At 42.2% G+C, this 22,824-nt stretch overlaps 1 protein-coding gene across 2 annotated transcripts in view; it reads right to left on the bottom strand.

Moving 5' to 3' along the window:
- Positions 1-16,730: 16,730 nt before the first annotated feature.
- The window catches only part of Diras2 (DIRAS family GTPase 2), a 29,299-nt gene continuing 23,205 nt past the window's right edge, over positions 16,731-22,824 (bottom strand). Inside the window, exons 1-2 of one of the 2 annotated variants that reach the window (XM_074052375.1) lie at positions 21,764-21,885; positions 16,731-20,453 (exon numbers count right to left, since the gene is read on the bottom strand). In XM_074052375.1, coding sequence (XP_073908476.1) covers positions 19,818-20,417 — 600 coding nt within the window. In that variant the 5' untranslated portion in view covers positions 20,418-20,453; positions 21,764-21,885 and the 3' untranslated portion in view covers positions 16,731-19,817. Of the gene's footprint in view, positions 20,454-21,763; positions 21,886-22,824 lie in introns of those variants that run through there. The other variant, XM_074052374.1, reaches the window with a different exon arrangement.

The raw sequence follows: 22,824 nt of genomic DNA, 5'->3' as shown, positions 1-22,824 counted from the left end.
GAGCCACTCTGTCAGCCCTTCTTTTATGATGGATTTTCTTGAGATAGGGTCTCATGAACTATTTGCCCAGGCTGGATTCAACCACGATCCTCCTGATCTCTGCCTCTTGAGTAGCTAGGATTACTGGCGTGAGCCACTGGCACCTGGCATCTCAAGACATGGACGTATGGTCTTCTTCTAATTGAGTGAAATTCAGAAAAGATTGAGGTTTCTTAAGTACACTGGACTTTGGGTATGTTTTGAAAGACCAGCAGCATGCACCATTACCTATCCAAACCAGCTCTCCCCTGAAGACCATGCTGCACTGTCTTCTTTATCAGCACGGGAGGACTGATGACAGCAGGGCACAGAGAACCCCACCCAGTAGAAAGTTCTCCTTGGTATAGGCTCAGTTGGGGAGTTAATTTTCATAGCATCATCCTCACAGTAAGGAAAACCAAACACCTATTTCTAGCAATCTTCATTAATACATGAATGTTTGCATGGGTGTGTGGATCTCAACTCATGGGAGTTTCCTGAAGTTACCAGACTGGAGAGGGGCTGGCTTAATAGCTACTAAAGTGAGATAGTTAGCAGCGATTAAAATAAGATGTGTCTTGCTCTGACTGGTGTGTGACTTGCTTTACTGAAACTGTAATGGATGACCTTTCTCACATAATACAACATGAATATATGATCCAAGAAACCTAATAACGAGAGGAAGAGAGTAATTTAACCAGCATGATTCACTAATGGTCTGCTCTGTGCCAGGAAATTTGCAAATATTTTCTCTAAACTAGCACTTCTCCAAATTCAATATGCTTGAGGATTATGGGGGTGGCCTGCAATCAGGCTCAGTAGTCTTTTGGGAGACAGAACTATTCTATATACTGATTGTCGGGGAGATGTGTTCAAATTCATAGAACTGTATACCAAACACTAAGTCACGTACTATTAGACTGAAGAGAGGCAGGGAAGGATAGGCAGGAGACTGGGAGATGGCTCGACATCAGCACAGGCTTTATTCTAGAAAAAGAGCCTGCTGAGGGGGTCTCCAGCAAGAGAGCTAGAGCCCCTGCCTCATCCAGGTTTGGGGAAGTTACAGGGGGAGCTGGTGGAAAAGTACCTGAAAGGTCACTGGATGGTAACATTTTCTTGTGGGTCACTAAGGTATGCTGTTTTGGGGCAACCAAGGAAGATAAGTTGTGATTAGGTTACTTCTCTGCTCAACTGTCCTTGGCACCCACCCAGATGTAAAGATTAACAACTGGCTCTTTGTCAGTCTTTGGGGTCAGGTGGGGAGTTTTCAGTAAGCCACCTGCAAGGTGAAGAAGGTCTGGTCCTAATATGGCCACTGAAAAATTTATATGACTATGTAATAAGCCTTCTGAAAATATTTGTCATGAATCTAGTCATGAAGAAACAATCCAATTCTAAATTGAGAGATAGTCTATAAAACAACTAGCCAAGATTCTGCACAATTAGCAGTATCATAAATGGGGTGGATGGGTGGTTGGCACTGCTCAGATTTAAGTGACAAATAGACATCTGACAAATAGACATCTCACATCTGCAATGTGAGATCCTTGGTTATATCTTTCATTAGGAAAAAAAACACAGCAAGAAGTGACACAATTGGCGTAAATGAAGAAATCTGAACATGAACTCTGTTAGGTCAAAATATGGCATTAATGTTAAATTACCTGAATTCACATGATCAGTTTATTCTTTACAGTAGACAACATACTGTAAACTAAAAATTTCATGCTGAAATTTTTGGGAGCGATATGATGATGTCACAACTCATACAGAGATTGTTCAGCAAAAAGCCCACAGTTTTGAAGGGAGCCAAATCCAGCAATGGCTAATCCACGAGAAGGGCACGTGAGTGTGTATCACAATACTCTTGTAAAGAATCAGAAAGCTTGAAATTTTTCAAAGTAAGTAAGTCAGTGTATTAATTTCCTATGGACCCAGATTTTACTGGTTTTACATTAAACTTTATCATCCTCCAGTTCTGGAAGTCAGAAGTTCAAAATGGGTTTTATTGGCTAAAACCAAGGTGTTGTCAGAGCTGTGCTCCTTCTGGAGACTCTAGGGAAGGATCTATTTTCTTATTTTTTCCTGCTTTCCTTAGCTGTCTGTATCTCTTGGCTCCTGGCCCTTTCCTCATAAGCTCTTCTCTCTGTTTGTGGCCCTCTTTTCTTCCTGTTCTAAGGACTCTCATAATTGCCCTGCATCTACCTGGATACTCCATGATCATCTCCCTGTCTCTATGTTTTTAACTTAGCGACATCTACAAAGTCCCTTTTATGATATAAACTAACACATTCTCAGGTTCAGAGATTAGGGTGTAGAAATCTTTGGGGGACCATAGTCAGCCTACCATAGTTGGCAAATGAGTTTCCCAATTCTTATGAAAATATTTACAGGGAGAAAGAAGAAAAATAGAATGCTTAATCTTTATAATCTTTAGATCCTGCTTATGCCTCAGGGCCATGGTCCCTCCTGGCTCCTTCCTTTTCCCTCTGATCACAGTGCAGTCTCCATCTTGTGATTGTTTCAGAGAGCATAACTGCCTGGTATGTTCCTAGGAGGCAGGTCCTCCACTGAGCTGAGTACCAAATGGGACAGAAACCCATGGGCTTCCCATTTTTAACCTAGATCCATAGAATCTGGTGAAGATTTGAAGTTTGTAAACAATACCTCCTGCTACTTTTATTTTGAGATTTCTATTTTGCTTGTAGATTCCTGTTCATTAATTCTTTTTTTTATTTACTCCTAACTTTGAAATAGAAAGCATAGAAATGCATTCTGTGTAATATAAAAGGAAAAATCCATTTCTTACTAAAGTGAAAGGCATTTTCACTTGTCACTGAAGTTTCCCAGCTACTATAGCTCATGTTGACATATTACTTTTGCTTCATGTCACAGTTCACATTGAATTCATCAATTCCCATCACATTTGTTCACCCCATGCCATAGGAGCTAGCACGCACAGAACCCATACAGTCACAAGCTCATGGCAGTAGCAGCTTATCCTGTAATCTCGCCCACTGAGCAGATCACCCTGGAATTTTGTTGTACCTATTTACCTGTTCTTCCATTTGAGGAAGCTTGTGTAGACGTAGAAGCCTGGGTACTATTTCCAATGGAAATGGAGCTTGCGCAGAAAGAATATATACAACATAATGTATCACTGGTACTGTGCTTTTGTTAAAATCTCATTTCTACTTCCCATGTTTTATTTGTTTTTGTTTCGAGGAAGGAAAATACAGACATACAAGCACTGAAAGATTTTGACAGGGTATCCATGGCTTCTAAGTACATTTATATTTTTCTCTTGATACTGCATAATGAAACAGATATTATGTACAAAATTTTAAATGCCATCTAATTACATTTCCTTGTAGAATTAGACAATATGAAGGTTGGGTGTATCTCTTCCTTCATACAATCTAGATTTCTTCTTTTTAAAAACAGCCCCAACTTCTGCCATCTAATGCCAGGGCAACAAGTTTCAGTGTCTAGAATGTTGGTCTCTACCCTTGGATGCTACTCCAGTATTGGCTTTTGCCTAGGGCCTCCTTAAAACCACCTACCGCACCTTTCTCACCTCTTCCCTGGGTTTTTATTGACAGGAAATTAAAGTATTTTTCCCATGTCTACCTCATAGGGATCTTCATGCCTTCAAAATCCTGCCCAACAGGACCTCCTTCAACAAGCTTCTCTGATGAGATTTTGACTCTGTTATCTTGTCTAAATCTGTAGTCAGGTGTCTATTGCACAATATTAAAAACAAATTGAATAAAATCACTGGTCAATACTCCAAAATGGCAGGAATTATTGGCCATGCAGACACTACCCTTCTCACCCTGCACATGGTCAAATTTCCTACTCTAAGTATAGAGATTTTTGCATCCTTCTTTATGTTTGCACTTACAAAGTACATACACATAGAATTAAGAATTGCAGGTGGATAGACTCTTATAATAGAAAGATCAAGTCCAGGTTCCAGTTGTGATGGTTATCTGGGGGGAAGTACCAATCTGACTGGGTTGAGAGATGCTTAGAATTGGTAGAGCACACTTCTGGGTGTGTCCATGAAGGCATTTTCAGATAAGATCAGTGTGTGTCAGCAAATCGCGTGCAGATCTTCCCCCAATGTGAGTGATGTCATCCAATCAGCTGGAAGCCCAGATGGTTTACAGTCATAAGAAGAAACCAAATCTCTCTCTGGTTCTTCCTCCTTCATGTATATGTCTTGTTGCTGCTGCCCTTGAAATCAGGCTGCATGTTCTTCAACCTTTGGACTCTGAGACTTACCCCAGCAGCCTCAGAGGCTCCTAGCCTCAGTCAGTCTCAGACTGGAGGTTGTGCCACTGGTCTCCCTGGTTCTGAGGTGCCTAGATTCTTGAACTGAGCAATTGCTACCATTTTCTCTGGCTCTCCAGCTGCTGTTGGCCATCATGGAATCTCTGTGATCATATGAATCAATCTCTTAACAAATCCCCCTCTTTCCCTTTTACTGGAGTCCCTCATCCCCCTCTAGAATGCTGGATCAATGGCTATCAGTGCTGTTCACCACCTCACTCCTCAATGGCTTCCTCCCTCTAAGAACATGGTAGAATTGTATTTCTGGGTCTTTTCAAATTGAGTGCACACATGACTAATTCTGACCAATGAGTTGTTGGCAGAAATAATGTATGTTTCATTCCAGAGAATAATGACTGCATTGACTTCCCAACTTCTATGGGAAGGAACGTCCAAGCTAGGGCACAGAGGACAAGTAGCAGGATGGGAAATAAAGCTTTTGTTGTTTCAAGGCACTGAGATTCTGGGCATATTTGTTATCACCACATAACATAGCCTACCTGACTGATACAGTTGAGAAGTTCAAAACTGTTTTCACACTTATTTACAGAATTATTTGCTGTCACTAGATAAAGTTATTTTGTTCAATGGGCAGAATGGGGGGTGGGCAGAAGAGGAAATTCATCCAGGTAGCATCCAAGGTGAGAGCAACTCCCTATCCCAGGTAAATGAGGTGGACAGTGAGAGCCTGGTAGCTTGGGGCACACATGGGTGTGGTGACCCTCAAGTATTTCTAATTCTATTTCTTCCTGGGATGAAAGGGGAATGTCCTGTCGTAATCACTACAGCTTGATCAAAACAAATACAGGTGATTTTGCAACACCACTTACATTTCTCCTGCCTCACTCCATTGCTTTTTGATGTAGATCCTCAGCCCCTACAGGATACTGAGATGCTGTGTCGTGATGAGTTTCTCAGGGACATTGAGCCAAAAAATTCTGGTGTAACGTTATATAGAAAAAATAATAAAAATGTACTTTTGCAAAGGCAGTGATAAGCCCATTGCCTAAGGTCAGGTTTTCCAACCAGCTGGGCTCTCTGAGCTCTCCTTACACTGGGCCCTGGATGAGAGCGTCCGCTTCTTCCTTTTTCCCTCACTTCCTGAAGGGTTTCACACAAACTGTTGGTATTACTGAGGAAGTATCTTATTTCAGGAAGTACCTAAGAGCAAAATTTTTTGGGAAGGTGAAGGGGGAATAGAAAGCTAACAGTGGCAACAGGAGGAAGGTCACATGACAGGTTGTCCCACCTGGAAGCTCCACTTCCAGGTGCCAAGGTGAATTCACTGTATTTATATTATCGAGAAAGGAATGGAGGCCAAATGCTATCTGTGTGTTGTGAAATAATGACTTTTGTAATGAGTTCAAAGAGCAACGTGATAATAAATTCAAACCAGTACAGAGCATAATCCACCACAGACACTGCTCAATTGCAGAGTGGGAGCCATTGCAGCCCTATTCAACTAACAGCAGTCATTGGAGGGAAAAAAAAATCTGTTTCCCATCATACTTATTATAGTAATTTGATAAAAATTTGATTGCTTAGTTTTATTTGAAACTGCTGTGACATTTTGTTTTTAAGTTGCAGATAAGCCACAAGCTTAAGAAGTCAATGAACTCCTGCACTGGTACAGGTTAAGCATCTTTAAGTTACACACAGTATGGTACTCCAACCAGAAGTTTGCAGTCTCTTTCTTTCCTGTTATCTGTTCATCCATCACTTGAGGGAGTGACTGAGGCTTGGGCAACTGCTGAGGGTGAGAGAGGAAGGAGTAAAGTTCAGAGTCAAACCCTTTCTAGAGTAGGATGGGGGCTTCTTGAAGGGTGAATGGAGATGGTCTGACACACAGCTACAGACCGGGCTGGGAAGTAAATGTGTCTTCTATGACACCACCTCCTAGTTGCCCCAGCTGTTCCATTATATTTGAGAGGTAATTAAATTACAGTCATCCCTCCATATTGAGGGGTTCATGCCGGGACCCCTTGCAGATACCAAAATCTGTGTATAGTCAAGTCCCTTATCCAAAATTGGGTAGCCTTGTGCACAACTCACACAGTCCTCTGGTATCCTTCCAATCATTTCTAGATGCATTTTAGCACTGATATAATGTAAATGGTATGTGCACAGATGTTATGCTGTGCCATGTGTAGAATAATGACAAGAAGAAAAATCTATGAATGTTCAGTACAGATGAAAAACATTTGTGAAGATTCCAAGGTGTAGAACCTGTGTGTAGTGTGTGCGGGGGTGGTCATTCTGCACAGATTGTTTCACAGACAATGTCCTCCTGTCCTGTGCTTCAGAATGCCAATTTCATCAAAGGTGACAATGTGCCCAACTCTACAAGTGACACAGTCCCTTCCCTGCAGACAGTATTAGACAATGCTGAGCAGAGAAATGTAAGTGCAGGTTACTGGGTAGGGCTTCTAGAAAGCTCTTGTATAGGAAGGCTGACTTGGCTGACATCCTCTCTTCTTACCTTGCCTTTCCCCTGAAGACTGCCTAGAATGTGGCCCTGCTCCTGGTGTTATGGTGACTGTCTTTGCAAGTACCCAAGGTGGAAAAGAGTTAAGAAGCCCCCAGCACCATGGGTGCTGCCTTAAAACTTCCTTATAACCCAAGTGGAAAATCTCAGCCAAGCCGTTGTCTTTGGGTTGCTGTTATATGCAACTGAGCACAGACCTTCCGGAGGAGGTACCCATAACCCATCACCACCCTCTGCTGGTGCTTCACAGACAGGGTAAGACCTTTATGAAGACCTAGCCCCAGCAAGGTGGCCTCTGGCCCTGATCAGCCTGGCAGCAGGAACAGGAGAACAACTGACTTCAGGAGAAACTACCAGGTCTGCCTAGGAACCAGGAGCAAGAGCCCATCATAGATCCTCTCCTCAGAGAACCCAGAATACAGGATCTTTAAAAAGAAGGTAAAAATGGCTAGTTTCCAACTGTCTGTTTTTCACTTCCTGAGAGCAGCTATTTTGGGTTGTGTGTGAACCAAAGCAACACAGGTTTTGAAAGCATGTGGAAAGAGGCGGTAAAAATGTGATCCTAAGAAAGGAAGATTCTGGCAGAGCAATCCCAGACCACATGTTTCAAATTAGTCTTCATTCGTTAGTAGAATGCCTAGTCTTACAGTCAGAAGGGAAATAGAGATTTAGTGATTGAAGCAGCGCTGTGGGGTACTGAGAGCTTGCTATGTGACAGCACTGTGACAAGTTTTTTTCCCTATTTGTGCTCTCATCTCATCCTGAAAGATGCTTTCATAATTCATAGATAACAGCTGCTGAGTATTGATTGATCTGTTCCAGTCACAGCTCTGGAAGTCTTTGATATTATTTCCTCCGTACTTGAAAAACATACCCCATCTACAGCAGAAACCCATAGCCCCACTCTAAAGACTCAAAACTCTTTGTTTTAAATGTGATTGAAAAATAATCTCAATTAAGAGGAATCATCAATTAATTGAGTATTTCCAGGTAATTTAATTTTCTGGCTTAATTGAACACTAACCAGAAAAACTTTTCCATTAAAACACATTGTCCCAAAGTATATAAAACACACTTTCTTGACTTCATGAACCCAATTTAAATTTTCTTTGATAATTAAGTCACCACCAATGCCTCAGGGTGACTGTTCTGCAAATCACTTCTTGTCATCCAGTGGCATACAATGCTCGATCCTGCCAGACTTTTATGTTTTTTCCAGTTGTCTACCAATTAAGGCTACAAAGGACAAAGAGTATTTCCTTTACATTTCATATAAGTTTCAGATAGGACTAATGTGCAATATTGGATCAACTGGGTTATGAAATATTTGATATATTTTAATGCTTTCAAAAATGTTTTCAAAATGTTACATGACTCTTCATCACTGTCACTAGTACTCAAGATTAGAGTCATGTATCGCTTAACAGTAGATTACCTTCTGAAAAACATGTTATCAGGCAATCGTCATCATTGTTTAACATCACAGAGTACGCTTACACAAACCTACAGCCTATTGCTCCTAGGGCCAGAGTGAGCAAACCATCATGAGATTACATCAAAAGCCAGAGAAAATGAAGCAATCAAGAGACACAGCAAACATTGAGATGTCTGAGGCCTCAGCCTGGCTACAGTAAACCTTATTTTTATAAGTAGAAGTGCACTATAAACCAACAATAAGAAGAGCAGCAATAAAGACTGCTTGAACTTGAATAGAAGAGGAGTCTAGCAAATACCAGCAACTTAGTCATTTACCATCATCATTAAATGTGCTGTACACAAATGTAGGTGCTGCACTTTTATGCAACTGCTGCATGAGAGTCTGCTGGATATGGGCTACCCTGTGATGCCATGTTGCTTACCACATCACTGTGCAACAGGAACTTTCCAGTTCCACCATCACACACATGGTCTGCTTGACTAAAATGTCCTTGCATGGCTCACAACTGCATAATTTTTAAACTCTTGGACTATAATAACTAATGATGAATTTAACAATAGCCTGGTAACTGGCAAGTCAGGAGACAGTAAGGAAGCTTCCTGGTGAGAGGGGATGAGGGTGGATAACAATGAACATGGAGAGGAAGGATGCAGAGGACAGAGCTTTAGAGGAGGTGATCTGGCAACCGTTCAACAATTGGAAAGGAAAGGAGAGGCCTGATTATACTGTAAATATTCCCACCTGGCCTCAGAGTGGGGAAAATAGGCACAATGGACTCCTGTGACCAGGAGCACTCCTGCCTCCCAGAGACCAGGGGACAGCCAAAGGGGCCTAGAAAGTAAGCATCCCTGAGTGTGGATATGAGCCACTGTCCTCCACACTGGGCAGACAACTGTCTGGACAGTTAAAGGCCTTAAAGCAGAGGACTGGGGTCTTGGTTGTCCTGTGATCAAGCGATAATATTGCTTGACACACTACACCTGATCTGATCCCACAAGGAAATCCATGTGTGTGGAGGAAACAGCTTTTTCTAGGACCCAGTGTCTCCCTATTATTTCACAAACTCGGCAGACATCATTTGTTACACAGTCACTGTCTTTTATTAGTCATCTGTATCTTCCAAAATCAGAAAACCCTATCTAGGAATTTGATTATTCTGGACACTAAGACTGAAATTGGTCCCAGAAAGGGGTAGGGGCTTCTCAGTGGACAGTTCTCAGTGTTTGACCTAGTGATGGCCAAGGAGACTGAAATACAAGTGAGTCACAAGTTCTCAAGCTCCAATGGAAAGAATGAAGCAAGTGAAGTCTTAATCTTTACCCATTGCATTTGGCTTTAAGAAGTGTTTCTTCGTGCTCTTTTTTTCAGCATTCAGATATGGTTTTAAACTATGTATACTATGACATTGCTTTATTTCTCATTGATTGTGCCACTTCCCTTCTCATCATATATTGCTGTCCTAGCATGATGGACACTGACAGCATGTAAGTCATCCTTTTTGTTTTCTGTATTTCTTTTCTTTTTTGCTTCTTTTTTTTTTTTTGTGGCATGGCAGTTTGAACTCAGGGCCTCATGCTTGCAAAGCAGGCACTCTTACCACTTGAGCCACTCCTCCAGCCCTTTTTTGTGATGGTTTTTTTTTTTTCCAGATAGGTCTAGGGTCTCATGAACTATTTGCTTGGGGCTGGCTTTGAACCATGATCCTCCTGATCTCTGCCTCCTGAGTAGCTAGGATTACAGATATGACAACTGGCGCCTGGCTCTTTTTGTATATTTCTGATATAATTTCAAGTTGCTGACTCTTGAGGGACAGTGTCTCCCCAGGATTTGCCAGTTTTTAAAGACAGGACAGGACCCCCGGTGGGGCACACCCTTCACATGTAAACCAACCAATCCCGAGCCCACCTGCCCCCTCCTCTACCACGTTCCTGCATTCCAGGCCACTGGCCCCTGTCCAAATCACTCCCTGGCGAGGTACCAGACAAGTGAAGACAGGCCCTCACTCTGGGAGTGAAATTATTCAAGACAGACAGTCCTAACCTGCCCACCCTGCCTTTTTTGCCTTGCTCCTAGAATATAGACCTCAAATAATAATAATACAAGATGACAAGTAAAATCTGGAATGTTGTGGGGGAGGAGTCAAAGAGGGGAAGGAGAAAGGAGAAGGTGGTGGGGTGGGTGAATATGACTGAAGTCCATTACATATAGATGTGCAAAAAGCATAATGAAGCCCACTAAAACTGCTCAAAAGGTAGGCAGGAGTGAGGTTAAGAAAGGGTACTAGAAGGGGTGAATTTGACCAAAGCACATTATATGTATGTATAAAAAAATCACAATGAAACCCCTTTGTACAATTAACTTAGACTATTAATATTTTTTTTAAAGAAACCACAAGAAAGGCTCTTGCCCACATCCCTGCCCACTTTTCTCTGCCTCCTTTCCACCCTGGTGCTTCCTGGTGTGGCCTTGCAAGGTTTTGACTTTCAAGCCCCTTTCCCTTAGCAACTTGAATAACAAACTGGCTTTTCAGAGGTTGGCATCTGTTGGCACCACCTATTTTTTTTAAAAAATAGCCAGTAAATGTCAATACTCATTTCCCCCTTCTTAATAAAATCTCCAATGTCTACATCTCCAGATGGAAAGACCAAACCTGGTCTGCGTCTCTTTGGCCTCCAGCAGTGGCCTTGTAAGCAGAGTCTACTTGGTGCTTCCAGTACTCACAGGAGTGCTGAGGACTGTGTGTGCTTTCCTTGGGGTCCGTGCTCTCGCTGTCAGCCTGCAGAGCACTTGGTGTCTTGAGTTGCTGCAGGCATCATGTGACCCCTCACCTGCATTCTAGAAGAGGTGCTGAATCATCTAATTAATATGGATAGTTGGTGTTTCATAAAGCAGTGAATTCCTTTCAAGTGACAAAGATTGAAAGTATTTTGTTTTAATAACTATGATTTGAGATTTTTCTATTGTGTTCAGCCAAACTTAATCACAGATAATGCATTATTCTTATTGTAAAAAAAAAAAAAGAAAAGCACAATATTTTGGCTTGAAGTGATGAGTTCACTTAATGTGTCCTAGAAATATATCACTTGATCCTATTACTCACGTGATCAGGAAGACCAAGAAAATAGTATAACTCATCTTTAATGTCATAAACTTGGCACAGGCACTCCGTGGTCAGGTCAGTATAGTCAGGGCTGAAAATTCCTTCCTTCCCCTTTTCTGTAGTTGAACAGGACTGACAAAATCTGGCAGTCATGATCTGATTCCACTCCTAGTGGTCACCATTTCCTTCACCCCTAAATCAAGAATCAAAGGCATGCAGTTAACCACCAGCTGCTCTGGAGAATAAGGCAGTGTGTGACTTCCCATTGTGTAACACCTGTCCTTTTCATGGCAGTCATTGCTAGTCCCTACCAGCACTGACCCAGGGCACTTTCTGCAGGCCACATCTCCTGTAAAAGTAGTCACGAATTACTCAAGTAGCAATGACACCTGCAGGGCATGGATTCTCTGAGCTGATCTGGGCAGGAGGCAAAGCCAGTGAACAGAGTGAGCATCTCTCACTTCTCCTCCACCCGGTGTCTCCTAAATACCGTGTGAGAGCCAACACTAACCTAGCACCACTTGCTCTTTCTCTCTGAGAATGTGGTGATAAACTTTGAGTCTGCTTTTACAGGCCTCTCTGAGATCTTATGACTTGGGTCTCTTTCTGCTACAAACAATACTGGTTTCTTTCCTTCCTTTCACAGTAACTTAAATTTCACACCTGAAAGCACTGTTTTGCATTTGTTCTCTTAAAAAATAAGATTGTGGTTGGTATACCAATGCTTGTGGAAGTTAGATGAGTTAAGAGACTTATTTTTTAAAAAAACACAGTGTTCATAATATCCAGACCCAAAATTTTTTATTATTTTTGTCTTATCCCTTATGCCCTTTTTTTTTTTAAATGGTATTCAGGTCCTCAAGCTTGCTAGTCAGGCATCTATCACTTGAGCCACACTCTAGCCCTCTTATGCTTTAGTTATTTTTCATATAGGGTCTCACATTTTTGCCCTGGCCAGCCTGGACTGCAGTCCTCCCATTTATGCTTCCTACATAGTTGGGATGGCAGGTATGTACCACAATGCCCAACTTTTTATTGATTGAGATGGGGTCTCAAGAACTTTTTGACTAACCTTGAACTGCAATTCTTCCCAATCTCTCCCCTTCCTTCCTCAGTAGCTAGGATTATAGGCATAAGCACCTCGTCCAACCCCTATACACATTTAGTATTCTTCTGCTGTTTTTGCTCTGTGCTACATTGCATGCTTTATGCTACATTGAAGCATGACTCATCATATACAGGAAAAAGATGTAACAACAAATCCGAAAGTATGTGCAACAAACATGAAGATACACCATCAAGATGAAAGGCAGGACATCAGTCGAGCACCCTAATGGCATAGGGAAAGACCCACAAGCTCGGGAGCTCCTGCTGAGAACACAATGAGATTAGCAACTCAATGGGATTTCTGTGGAAGTCAAGGAGGTTTAGAGTTTACCTTTGCAAAATCAATAGAAAAAAAACAAACCTGTCTCATTGCCTTTTCCATGGAAACTGTGAAACAGTTCTCAGACTGTTGGATTGGCCAGCATCTTGCACCACACTGACAGAACGCTTGATACTTTTCATCCAGTTGACTCACTTTCTTGCATAATCTCTGTAGTCTAATTCATTTTCAGTTGGTATTAATTGGGGGCTGGGGATACAGCTCAGTGGAAGAGCTCTTCCCTAGCACGTGAAAAGCCCTAGATTCCAACCCAAGCACTGAAAAAAAAAAAGAAAGATTAAATTTGAGGATGACTTGTTTTGTTTTGTTCTTTTCTGTTTTGTTTTTAAACAGGGTCTTGCTATGCAACCCAGGCTGCCCTTGAACGCTTAACCTTCCTGCCTCAGTCTGTCAAATGCTGGGATTATAGGTGTGAGCCAACCTGGCATGATTTTTTTTTTTTTTACATAATCTGTCAAAGAGGATTTAAAAAGCACTACATGTCTCTTTAGCCTTTATAACACTGTGCTTATTTATATCGCATACATTTTATATATTCATTTGTTATTTGAATTTTAAAAGGACAAAGATTGACAAGAAGAAAATGCAAACTTTAAGAACATAAATCTGAGTTGATGTATTAGTCAAGTTAGGCTGGAGTATGCACCATAACAAAACAACCCAGATCCCAATGGCTTAAAACAGCAGCAAAAATTTATTTCTTACTTGGCTCTATAGCTGTCATTAAGTCAGAAGGCAGTTCTGCTCCCATCACAGCCTTGCCCTCACTCTGAAAACCAGGTCAAGAGAGCAGCCTATCTCTGGAATATTGCCTATTCTTGTTTGAGAAACAGAAAGCGCTGGAGGACCTCCCACTGACCGTGAGATGCTCTAGCCTAATGTCCACAGGGATCTGTTTCTCTCACTGCTCCTTGCAAAGAAGTAACCAGGTGCCAGCAGACGAGGGTGCCAGGAAGTGCCATCCTACTCAGCACCGGAAGGTAGAAGAAAAGGAATACGAGGAACTGTACAGACTTCCACAGTGAGTCATAGGTGGGATCTGGTGTTTCATCTAATAAGCGTTCATGGAACACCTGCTGGCCCAGAGTATAGCTCAGCTTGTTGAGAGGGTTCAATGATGAATTTAGGTTAAACAGTAGGAAACAAATCAGTAGTATATATGAAAACAAATAACTTCTGCATAATGAAACATACTATAAAAGCTATAAAAGTCAGCTAAACAGGAATCAAGAGGAATTTTGAAGAAGGAGAGAGAGAATTCTTCTGACTTAAATGACTAGAGAAAGCTTCCTAGAGGAGGTCATTTGAGGAAAACTTCAATATAGAAAAAGATTTTAATAGGCAGGGATGGGCCAGGAAGACAGGGAGGTGAGACTTCCAAGTAGAGCAAACAGTATAAGCAAGACACACCCGCTGTATAACTGTGTGTGGCTGCTTTTATACTCAAAATGCCCATTTCCCTACTCCCTCTGGGAACCTGGTATATGTCCCACAGTAGTGACGGGGTATTGGGGTGCGATGTTGCATTTAACTTTGGGGGTTGTTTTATAACTCTTGTTGAGCCTGTAAGTTCATGCGAAGGCAGGCTAAGTGATAATGAGCACTTTGAGGGTTACTTCTTGAAAGCTAATGTGTATTTGTTATGAAACAGACTGCAAAAAGTATGATCTGGACTTCTGGACAATACACAAGATGTTTCGCTTTTACTTTGTAGCTCTTTGTTGCCCTTGACAAAGAAACTTCACACTGTTCATCCTAAGCCTACTAAGAATCTACCTCCCTGTAGAAGTTCCCCTGGAAAATAGTGTGTTCCTTTGTTTTTCTACTAATAAGCAACCCCTTCCATATTTGCTTGAGGCAGAGAGACAATGAGGAGTCTCACAACAGTTATAATGACAACTCTGGTCACTGTAATGATAAAAGTTGCATTAAAATGTCTGCAGTAGAGGCCTGCCTCTTTGTGGTCATCAGACCAGGATGGTAAAAGCCTTTTCTGTAAGCAAAGGTCAGTGGAGATGAAAAAGTGAATGAGAAGAATCTGAATGTGTGAAAATATAAATGTATAAGAGTTCATGGCTGAATGTGAGGCCGAGCAGAGTCAGGCCCTGGTTACATGAAAACAACCACACAGTTTCCACTGAGTGCTGCTGTAAGCACTCTGGCCACTGACCATGCAATCGTGGTATCCAGGGCAACAGCAAGTCTGCAAAGCCAAGGCAGGACTTACACAGGGCCATCAGTATTCCCAGTCACCAAAGGAACTTGAGGAGTTGCCAAGAATGGAGTATGCGCCATCTCGGAATTGGGCCAGGTGCTTCGGACAGCTGCTGAGGCTCAGACGCAAGATCAATGAGGTTCCCTCACCCCTCACGCTGATGTCATTCCCCCAGATGGTGTAGGTGGGTGTGAGGTCTGTGCCTGGGTTACAGTTTCCCCTTGGTGCTCACCTTGCTTCATGCTGTAGTAGAGGTGACTCAACAAATACCTCCAATTTTCTAACTGGAAAACATTCACTGAGGGAGAATTGATTCGACAAGTGACCCCCTACCTCCACCCCAGCAGGGGTGTCCAATTAAACCCGACAAACAGCTGTGGTTCTTTATTTGATACCACAGTTACCCGTAACCTTTCCAATACCCTGGAGCCAAAGCCACATATTAAAGTTACTAAATCATAATTTCTGGAGTCCGATCATGGTATCAGTAATTTTCAAAACTCCTCCATGTCATTCCAACTTGCAGCAAAATTGGAGAAGCAGACTACAGTCTTGATCCTCAAAGTGCTGTCTGTGCAACAATCCACAAGAAGCACCGGGGAGCCCACCAAAAATGCAGAACCCAAGCCCCACCTGCCTGCTGCCACAGTCACTATGCTTCTGAATCTCGAGACCCTGTGGAGTTTCATTTGCACATTAAAGCCTGATACGAACCCAGTGGCCTTTATTTTTTATTTATATTTTTTCCTTAGAGACAGGATCTGGCTATGTAGTTCAGACTGGCCTTGAACTCACAATCCTATGTGAGCCACCATGCCTGGGTCAAAATACCTTTAAATGGAGCCTAATGGGATGTACTAATTGTAATTGCCTCCATAAATGGGAAACCCTGAATGATGTAGCAATAGCCATAGGGGATAGGGGCAAGGAATAGGAAGGGGCCAGAGACCAAAGGGGGGATAGCATACAGACAGCAGGACCACAAAGCTGGCAAAGAGATGTGAAGAAATGGAAACTTCAGGTGGCTTTTGTATTTGCACGGATTGATTTTCACACTGCAAGGCCTTCCACGTAGAATTCCACCCAGTCAGTGGGTTTTATTTCCACTGACTGCTCAGTAGGTGACAAGGCAACTCCCAGAGCTTCATATGTGTCATCAGGTTAATCCTCAGGACCTCCCACCCTACCACCGATGGCAATAATTCCCTTTTTGCAGAAGCACAAGGAGGTTAATGTCCTGACCGAAGTCACTTAGCCAGTCAGCTACAGAGTGAGGATTTCGTTTGTGGTTTCTGATCTGTTTTTCCTAGTACCAAAATGGGGGTTTATTTCATAGTCAGTGTGGAGAAAAAGGAATAAAGACCAAGCACAAACTGTGCCCAGGGGCTTTTAATAACCTCATTTAATGTGGGGAATACAGAAATGAATACAGTAATCGTGGGGAATACTGTTTTGAGCCAAGTATGTCCTACCCCTGCCCCTTCACTCTCACTTTTCCCTGTCTGGAACATCTGCTTCATTCCCACCAATGACATGGACTAGCGAGGAAAATTTCACAGGACACCACCTGAGATTTGCACAGACCCTGAGGTCCACTATGATGGTAATAGGCACAGAACTACAGTTACACGAGATCTGGGTCAAGACTGTCACAGACCAGCGACAACCTTAAGGATAAGAAACATCACCACCTTCCAGTCATAACTAAGCTTTATTGTAATATGTTCCATAATTTTCAGAACATCACTGCAACTACAAACTTGTATGCAAGATGATTTTTATAACTGCAGAGTAAATAAAATATAATAGAGAATGGCATTGTAACAATACATGTACCTTAAATATAAATATACACGTTGATATTTCACACATATAAAAGTCATGCTCTGCAAATACTTTGCTTACATACTGTCTTTGTGGGCTACTGAATTCCAGGATGTGTCTTCAAGGATTTACAAGTGTCCCATTAGTTATGGGTATTTCCAGAGAGCTTATGTGAGAGCAACTCATTATAAATTTTGAGGAAAAAGAAAGTATCACAGAGCAATTTGTAAAATATTTAATACATTTTTGTTCTACAAAGAACGAGCATTTATTACAAACAGTGAAACAAATATACTAGCTTACAGATATGTACAATTTACTACTTTATACTTCAAAAATGCAGGAAGATAAATTATATAATATATATAATTTTAGATATAATGAACAATTCGATATTGCTCTTATGTTGGTCCTGCTGCATTGTATGCGTGCCCATGGCTTGTCACTGGATGGAGAGGGGACCAGTGGGGACAAAAGGGAACTCATGGAGCCCCATGCCTAATCCCAGAGTGCCATCTTCCAAGCAATATTTTGAGTTTTATGACATAGTGGGGCTGGGCCAAAGACTTCTGTGCCCATGTGAAATGTAGGATGTTTTCAAGAACCACAACTCCATATTTGGGGTGGTATCAAACTAGTGTTGAAAACCAACAGGTACAGTGGTACCAATCATCAAGCCAAGAGTCAGTGAAGCAGTTTATAGAAAATGACCTCAGAATGAAGCCCCAGGATGTAGGCTTCACCAGCCTCCCTATCCTACTAAACTCACAGGTGAAATACAAAGGAGCAGACGTGTCCAAAAGGAGCTCAAATTGTCAATAACTCCAAGCTTCTCAGGCTGACCTAAAAACTTTAAAATGTAGAAAATGACCTTAAAGGATCAAAAGAACCCAATCAAATCTATACCATCTCTCACTAGGCCATGAAACTCTGTTACTCCTTCCACTTCTCCTACACTCAAGTGACAAGGTGATAATCTTTCTCTAAAAAGAGAAATACAAAAAGCTGTATGGGCAAGTTGAAAAACAGATGTTATACAACATCTGACATCTAGATCTCATTGTGTATTGGGAACAGAGGAAGCTATATGAGGAATTTAAAGGGGGACTAGAAGGAGCCCAAATGCTGTGTTCTCTGCTGGCTCCCAGGCCACTCCCTTCCTTCTCAGTGTGACTGTTTCCCCAGGTAAAGACAGGAGGATTTTGTTCTAGAGAACCAAGTTGATGTAAGATCATGGAGCCAAATGTTTCTCAAAGTCACCTCCCACACACTAAATGCATCACCAGGGTGAGTTACTGGTAGAGCAGAGAGGACGAGACCACACAAGGGAATTGAACTAGGTCTACAGGAAGGTAGGATATGCTGAGAACAAAAGTGTGCTTTGGAGGACAGAGATGTCCATATGGCCACTGCAGGAAAGGAAGAACAGGTACAGAGGTCACTGTGCACAGCATCCCTGCCCTGGGAGCTCTACATGGTATGGGTGCTTCTGCCAACACCCAGGAAGCCCCTTCTCTACACACCTGCCAGGTTCTGCAGCTTCCTCTGCTTGTGTAGCAGGCAAGAGGACAGATTGCTGAAAGGATGAACAAGCCAGCAGTTGGGAACAGCATGTGTTTATTCTGTCAAGTGAAACAGAAGAACTCACAGGCTCTGTCAGTGGGAATTTTTAAGAATCAGAGCCCAGCCATACTCTTGGATGGTGGAGTGCTTGAACTGAGCAGACTCTGCTCACAACAGATCAGCCAGCCTGTCCACAGCCACCATCACCTCCCAAGCCACAGCAGGAAGCAGCAGTGGCTATAATTTGATTTGAAGGATTAGGGATGCATACACAATCATTAAGAGGAGATTTCTGTTTCTAGGGTAAATACTGGATTGAACAGTTCTTGGAACACGGAAGAACATTTGCTATTAATTTAATGAATTTTTCAGGATTATACTTCCTATATAGATAGATCATGAAAAACACAGTGAACAACTTCTATTTCGAAGTGTTTCATTAAGGTGCAAAGTGTCACATACATGTTCATGTCATTTAGAAAAAAAGGGATGTGCTTCTGGTCATCAGATGGCCTTTGTTGGCTGTTTCCCAGCTGGGTACACATCAAGTTATTTAAGTGAAGAAAACAATCATCTTGGGGGAGGAGGAGTCTAAAAATAGTCATTTTATTTAAAATCTGAGGGCTGGAATAAGTGATAGCCCTCACAGATAAAGGAAAGAAGTACTTTCCATTTCTAAAACTGTCAAAGTATAACACACAGGAACATTATTGCAATATTTTAATAATGTTACGATATCCTTACTCAGAAACTGAAGAACTTACGACACAGCAGCTATTGGTGAACTCAGCTTTGTATGTGAAATTAAACACTAATAGGTTCACATGGCACTTGCTAACTAGGTCTACAGGTGGTAGCTACAGATGGGAATGATTGGAGAGTAAACATCCTTTGGGAGAGGCTGTATTTTATCTTTAATTTGGTTAAAAATATGGAAGGGGACCAGGGTGGTCCACATTGGACCAACTGGTCTTCTTACCTTCTCTGCCAGTTCCTCCCCCTAAAGATGTTACTGGCTTCTGAGCAGAGAGCAATGCCTACTGTTGTGATGGCGCCCTTAGCTCTGAGCTAGCACACACTTAAACCCCTCAGCTTTTCCTATGGGGATGAGTCCCCTAACCTCAGAAGGACAAAAGCCTGCTCAGAAGTGGCTGGCTCTCTCTCAGTTCCCTGGGATGCTGGACTGTGGATTTTCACTGTAACTGCCGGGTAGATTCTGCAACTCCAGAGAGGGTTTCTTATTCGTGGTGGTATGGAATATGCCCCTTGAGGGTGTGTCACAGCCAAATGCAATGTTCAACAGGTGGGCATCGTACATGCTGCCCTGACGACAGGGGGTTTCACGTGGGGGAGGGGAGCAAGGACCGGATGGCACTTCCGCAGGGAGGGCTTTCACATGACCACACACTTGCCCTTGAGCTTCTCTTTCCTTTTCTGCTGCTTGCTCTTTTTGCCGTCGATCTGGAGGCTCACGGTCCTGCGTTTCTCCAGGTTGAGCAGCTCCTGAAAGAGCTCCTTGACGTTGTGGTTGAGCTTGGCCGAGGTCTCCATGAAGGCACACTTCCATGTGCGGGCCAAGGCCTCTGCCTCGCTGCTCTGCACCTCGCGGCTGGGGCTCTCGTCACACTTGTTCCCCACCAGCATGATGGGGATGCTCTCCACATCCCCTTTGATCTCGCAGATCTGCTCATAGATGGGCTTGAGCTCCTCCAGGGACTGCCGGCTGGTGATGGAGTACACCAGGATGAAGGCATGCCCCTTGGAGATGGACAGCCGCTGCATGGCAGGGAACTGGTGGCTGCCAGTGGTGTCAGTGATCTGGAGTGTACAGATGCTCTTGTCACAGCTGATTACCTGCCGGTAGGTGTCTTCCACGGTTGGGATGTAGCTCTCCCGGAATGTGCCTTTCACAAATCTCAAGACCAGGGAGCTCTTGCCAACACCTCCTGCCCCAAAAACTGCCACCCGGTAATCATTGCTCTGCTCTGGCATGTTGCTTGAGGACTCCAGCTATCAACCAGGAGACACCTAGCAAAGGAACCAAATAGTGAAAGAACTTTAAAAACCGTGAAAAGAATGGCTTTGCCCTCTTTCAATAGCTTAAATACTTCAGGAGATGGTTTGCCTTCATTCTGCCAGCATAAGACTATTCAGATTTCATTTAGAAAATTCTACAGTTTGAAATCCAACTAATTTGGTCATAAGACAGTTAATCTACTTAGCAGCTAACTAGAGTCAGTCTAGTTGTCTTTATTGAACCTTGACTCTGAGCATGCTTTTTCATACCTAGACCCCATCTGTACCCAAGGAAAAGATGTAGACTCAGTTCAAGAGAGGTAAAAAGAAAGACAGACTGGAGGGGGGAACTCACCCCTGTACACACAATCACAACATCCACTTTACTGTTTTACCTGAAATTCTGCATACCCAATATACAGCTTATAACAATGTGGTGGGTTTTTTTCTTTTCAAATACTGGGAGGAAGAAACAAAGAAAGAGGAAGCTCTTACTATTTATTTGGTGTTGATATTAATTCATGAACTCCTTAGCATCTTACAGAAATCGGTATCATTGTTGTCGTTGTTATGTAATGATAAAACTGGAAACAAGGGATCAATTGGGAATTTATATCCTGATGTCACACAGCCGTGCAGGGGCATGAGATACAAAACAAAGCACCACAAACACCATAGTCCTCTCAACAGGGAGTCCTGCACAAAGGACTGGTCCCAGTGTCTTGGGCATTACTCAAGCCATAGTATAGATTGCCTCAATTAAGTAGAAAGAGTTGAAAAATTAACCAAGAAGCTTGGAGAGCTGTTTATTCATCCAATCTAAAATGATTCTATCATAAGAATCATAAGGCATTGAATATTACCAGTATAGTTGTGTAAGCTACTTATAAATGATCATTAAAACTGAGTAGAATGGAATTTTCCTTCATTGCAAATATCACTCCTAGCTTAAGGGATTTGCAAAGGTGCTTTCTTCATCTATAAACTAGTGAATATCTTTCATCCCATATCTTCTTTGGCAAGGAAGGACATACACCCAGAGAGAATTAAACAACATCCACCCTTTGTCACTGAAGTAGATAAGTAACATGTTAACATGACACATGGAATCCATCCTTGTTATTTGCAAGCAAGCATTGCACTAACTTTTAACTTTTTGTTCTTAGAGTAACTGTGGAACAACAGCAAGCATTGCTGAGCAAAGTCATTTTCAGAGTACAGTAAAAAATATTCAACATAATTGACAATGGAAGGAAATGGGTTTGTGCAATGAATGTATCTCCTGGCAGACAGAAATCAAAGTCCAAGAGAGCAGCCTCTACCTCATGATTCCATCATGCATGTCGGTCTATGAATCGGCTTCATTAAATACTCAGCTGTTCTTTTGTGGACTTTGGAATCTCAATCCTACCGAGAAACTGAAGAAGCATCAATGCTAAAAGAGGAAATAAAAAGATGTATGAAGTTCGTTAACAGCAAAAGACTGCAAGACAGAATCTGTAGGAGTTTGATTAAGTCTATTAAATGCTCATGAGATAATTAAGATCAATCTTAATTGTGCAGCACTGAGACAAATTATCCTACAATTTAGATTTTTTTATATAAAAAATCAATGATGTATAGAATCTGATTTGAAGGTTCTCTCAAATCTTCTCAGAGAGAAGTTGCCCTCACTGCTTGGAGTGATGTTTTCTCACCGTCTTGCCTAGGCTTGTGGTTATTTAGCTCCAGGCTTGGGTGTAAGAATCCAGATAAAAAAGAAAATGTCTTAACAAGTTCTGAATTCCAATATTGCCAGGAGAGCTCTTGGCCCTCAGCATATGCACTTTAGCTGGGTGCAGAATACATGGTTAGTTGTGTTAAGGTGCCTCCATATTTTACCTAGCCACTAAAATATAGAAAATAAAAAAAGGAAAGTATTTGTGTCTACTGCTATTCATTTGTCTAAAGAAATATTTATTGAGCTTTGGCTAAAGACCAGGCTCTGGGCAAGAGCCCAGGAGACAACCATGCAGAGCCAGGACCTAAGGCAGTGTCTCTCTTCTCATGGAACTCAGAATCAAGTTGAACAGACAGAAATTGAAAAGATAATTTCAGAAATATTTAATAAATTATATCTCAGCAGGCACTGAAAAAGAGAGGTCTGAAGGAGCATCATCAAACCTGGGCTGTCAGGAGCAAGTCCCCTAAGGAAGAGGCATAGGAAAGGGGGCAGGGAACGTGAGCAGGAGTCAGGCCGGTGATACTCCATTGGATCCTTGACTCTAACAGTTCTTACTCAAGCTGTAAATGATATTCTTCCATCTCACAACCATTCATTTATTTCACAAGCATTTGTAAGATACTTTAGAGAGGGCAGAAAAGCACTGAATAAGTACATTAC

This window comes from Castor canadensis, chromosome 13 (assembly GCF_047511655.1).
Source record: "Castor canadensis chromosome 13, mCasCan1.hap1v2, whole genome shotgun sequence".
In the NCBI taxonomy this organism is placed as follows: Eukaryota; Metazoa; Chordata; class Mammalia; order Rodentia; family Castoridae; genus Castor; species Castor canadensis.
This window is presented reverse-complemented; position numbering and strand designations above follow the sequence as displayed.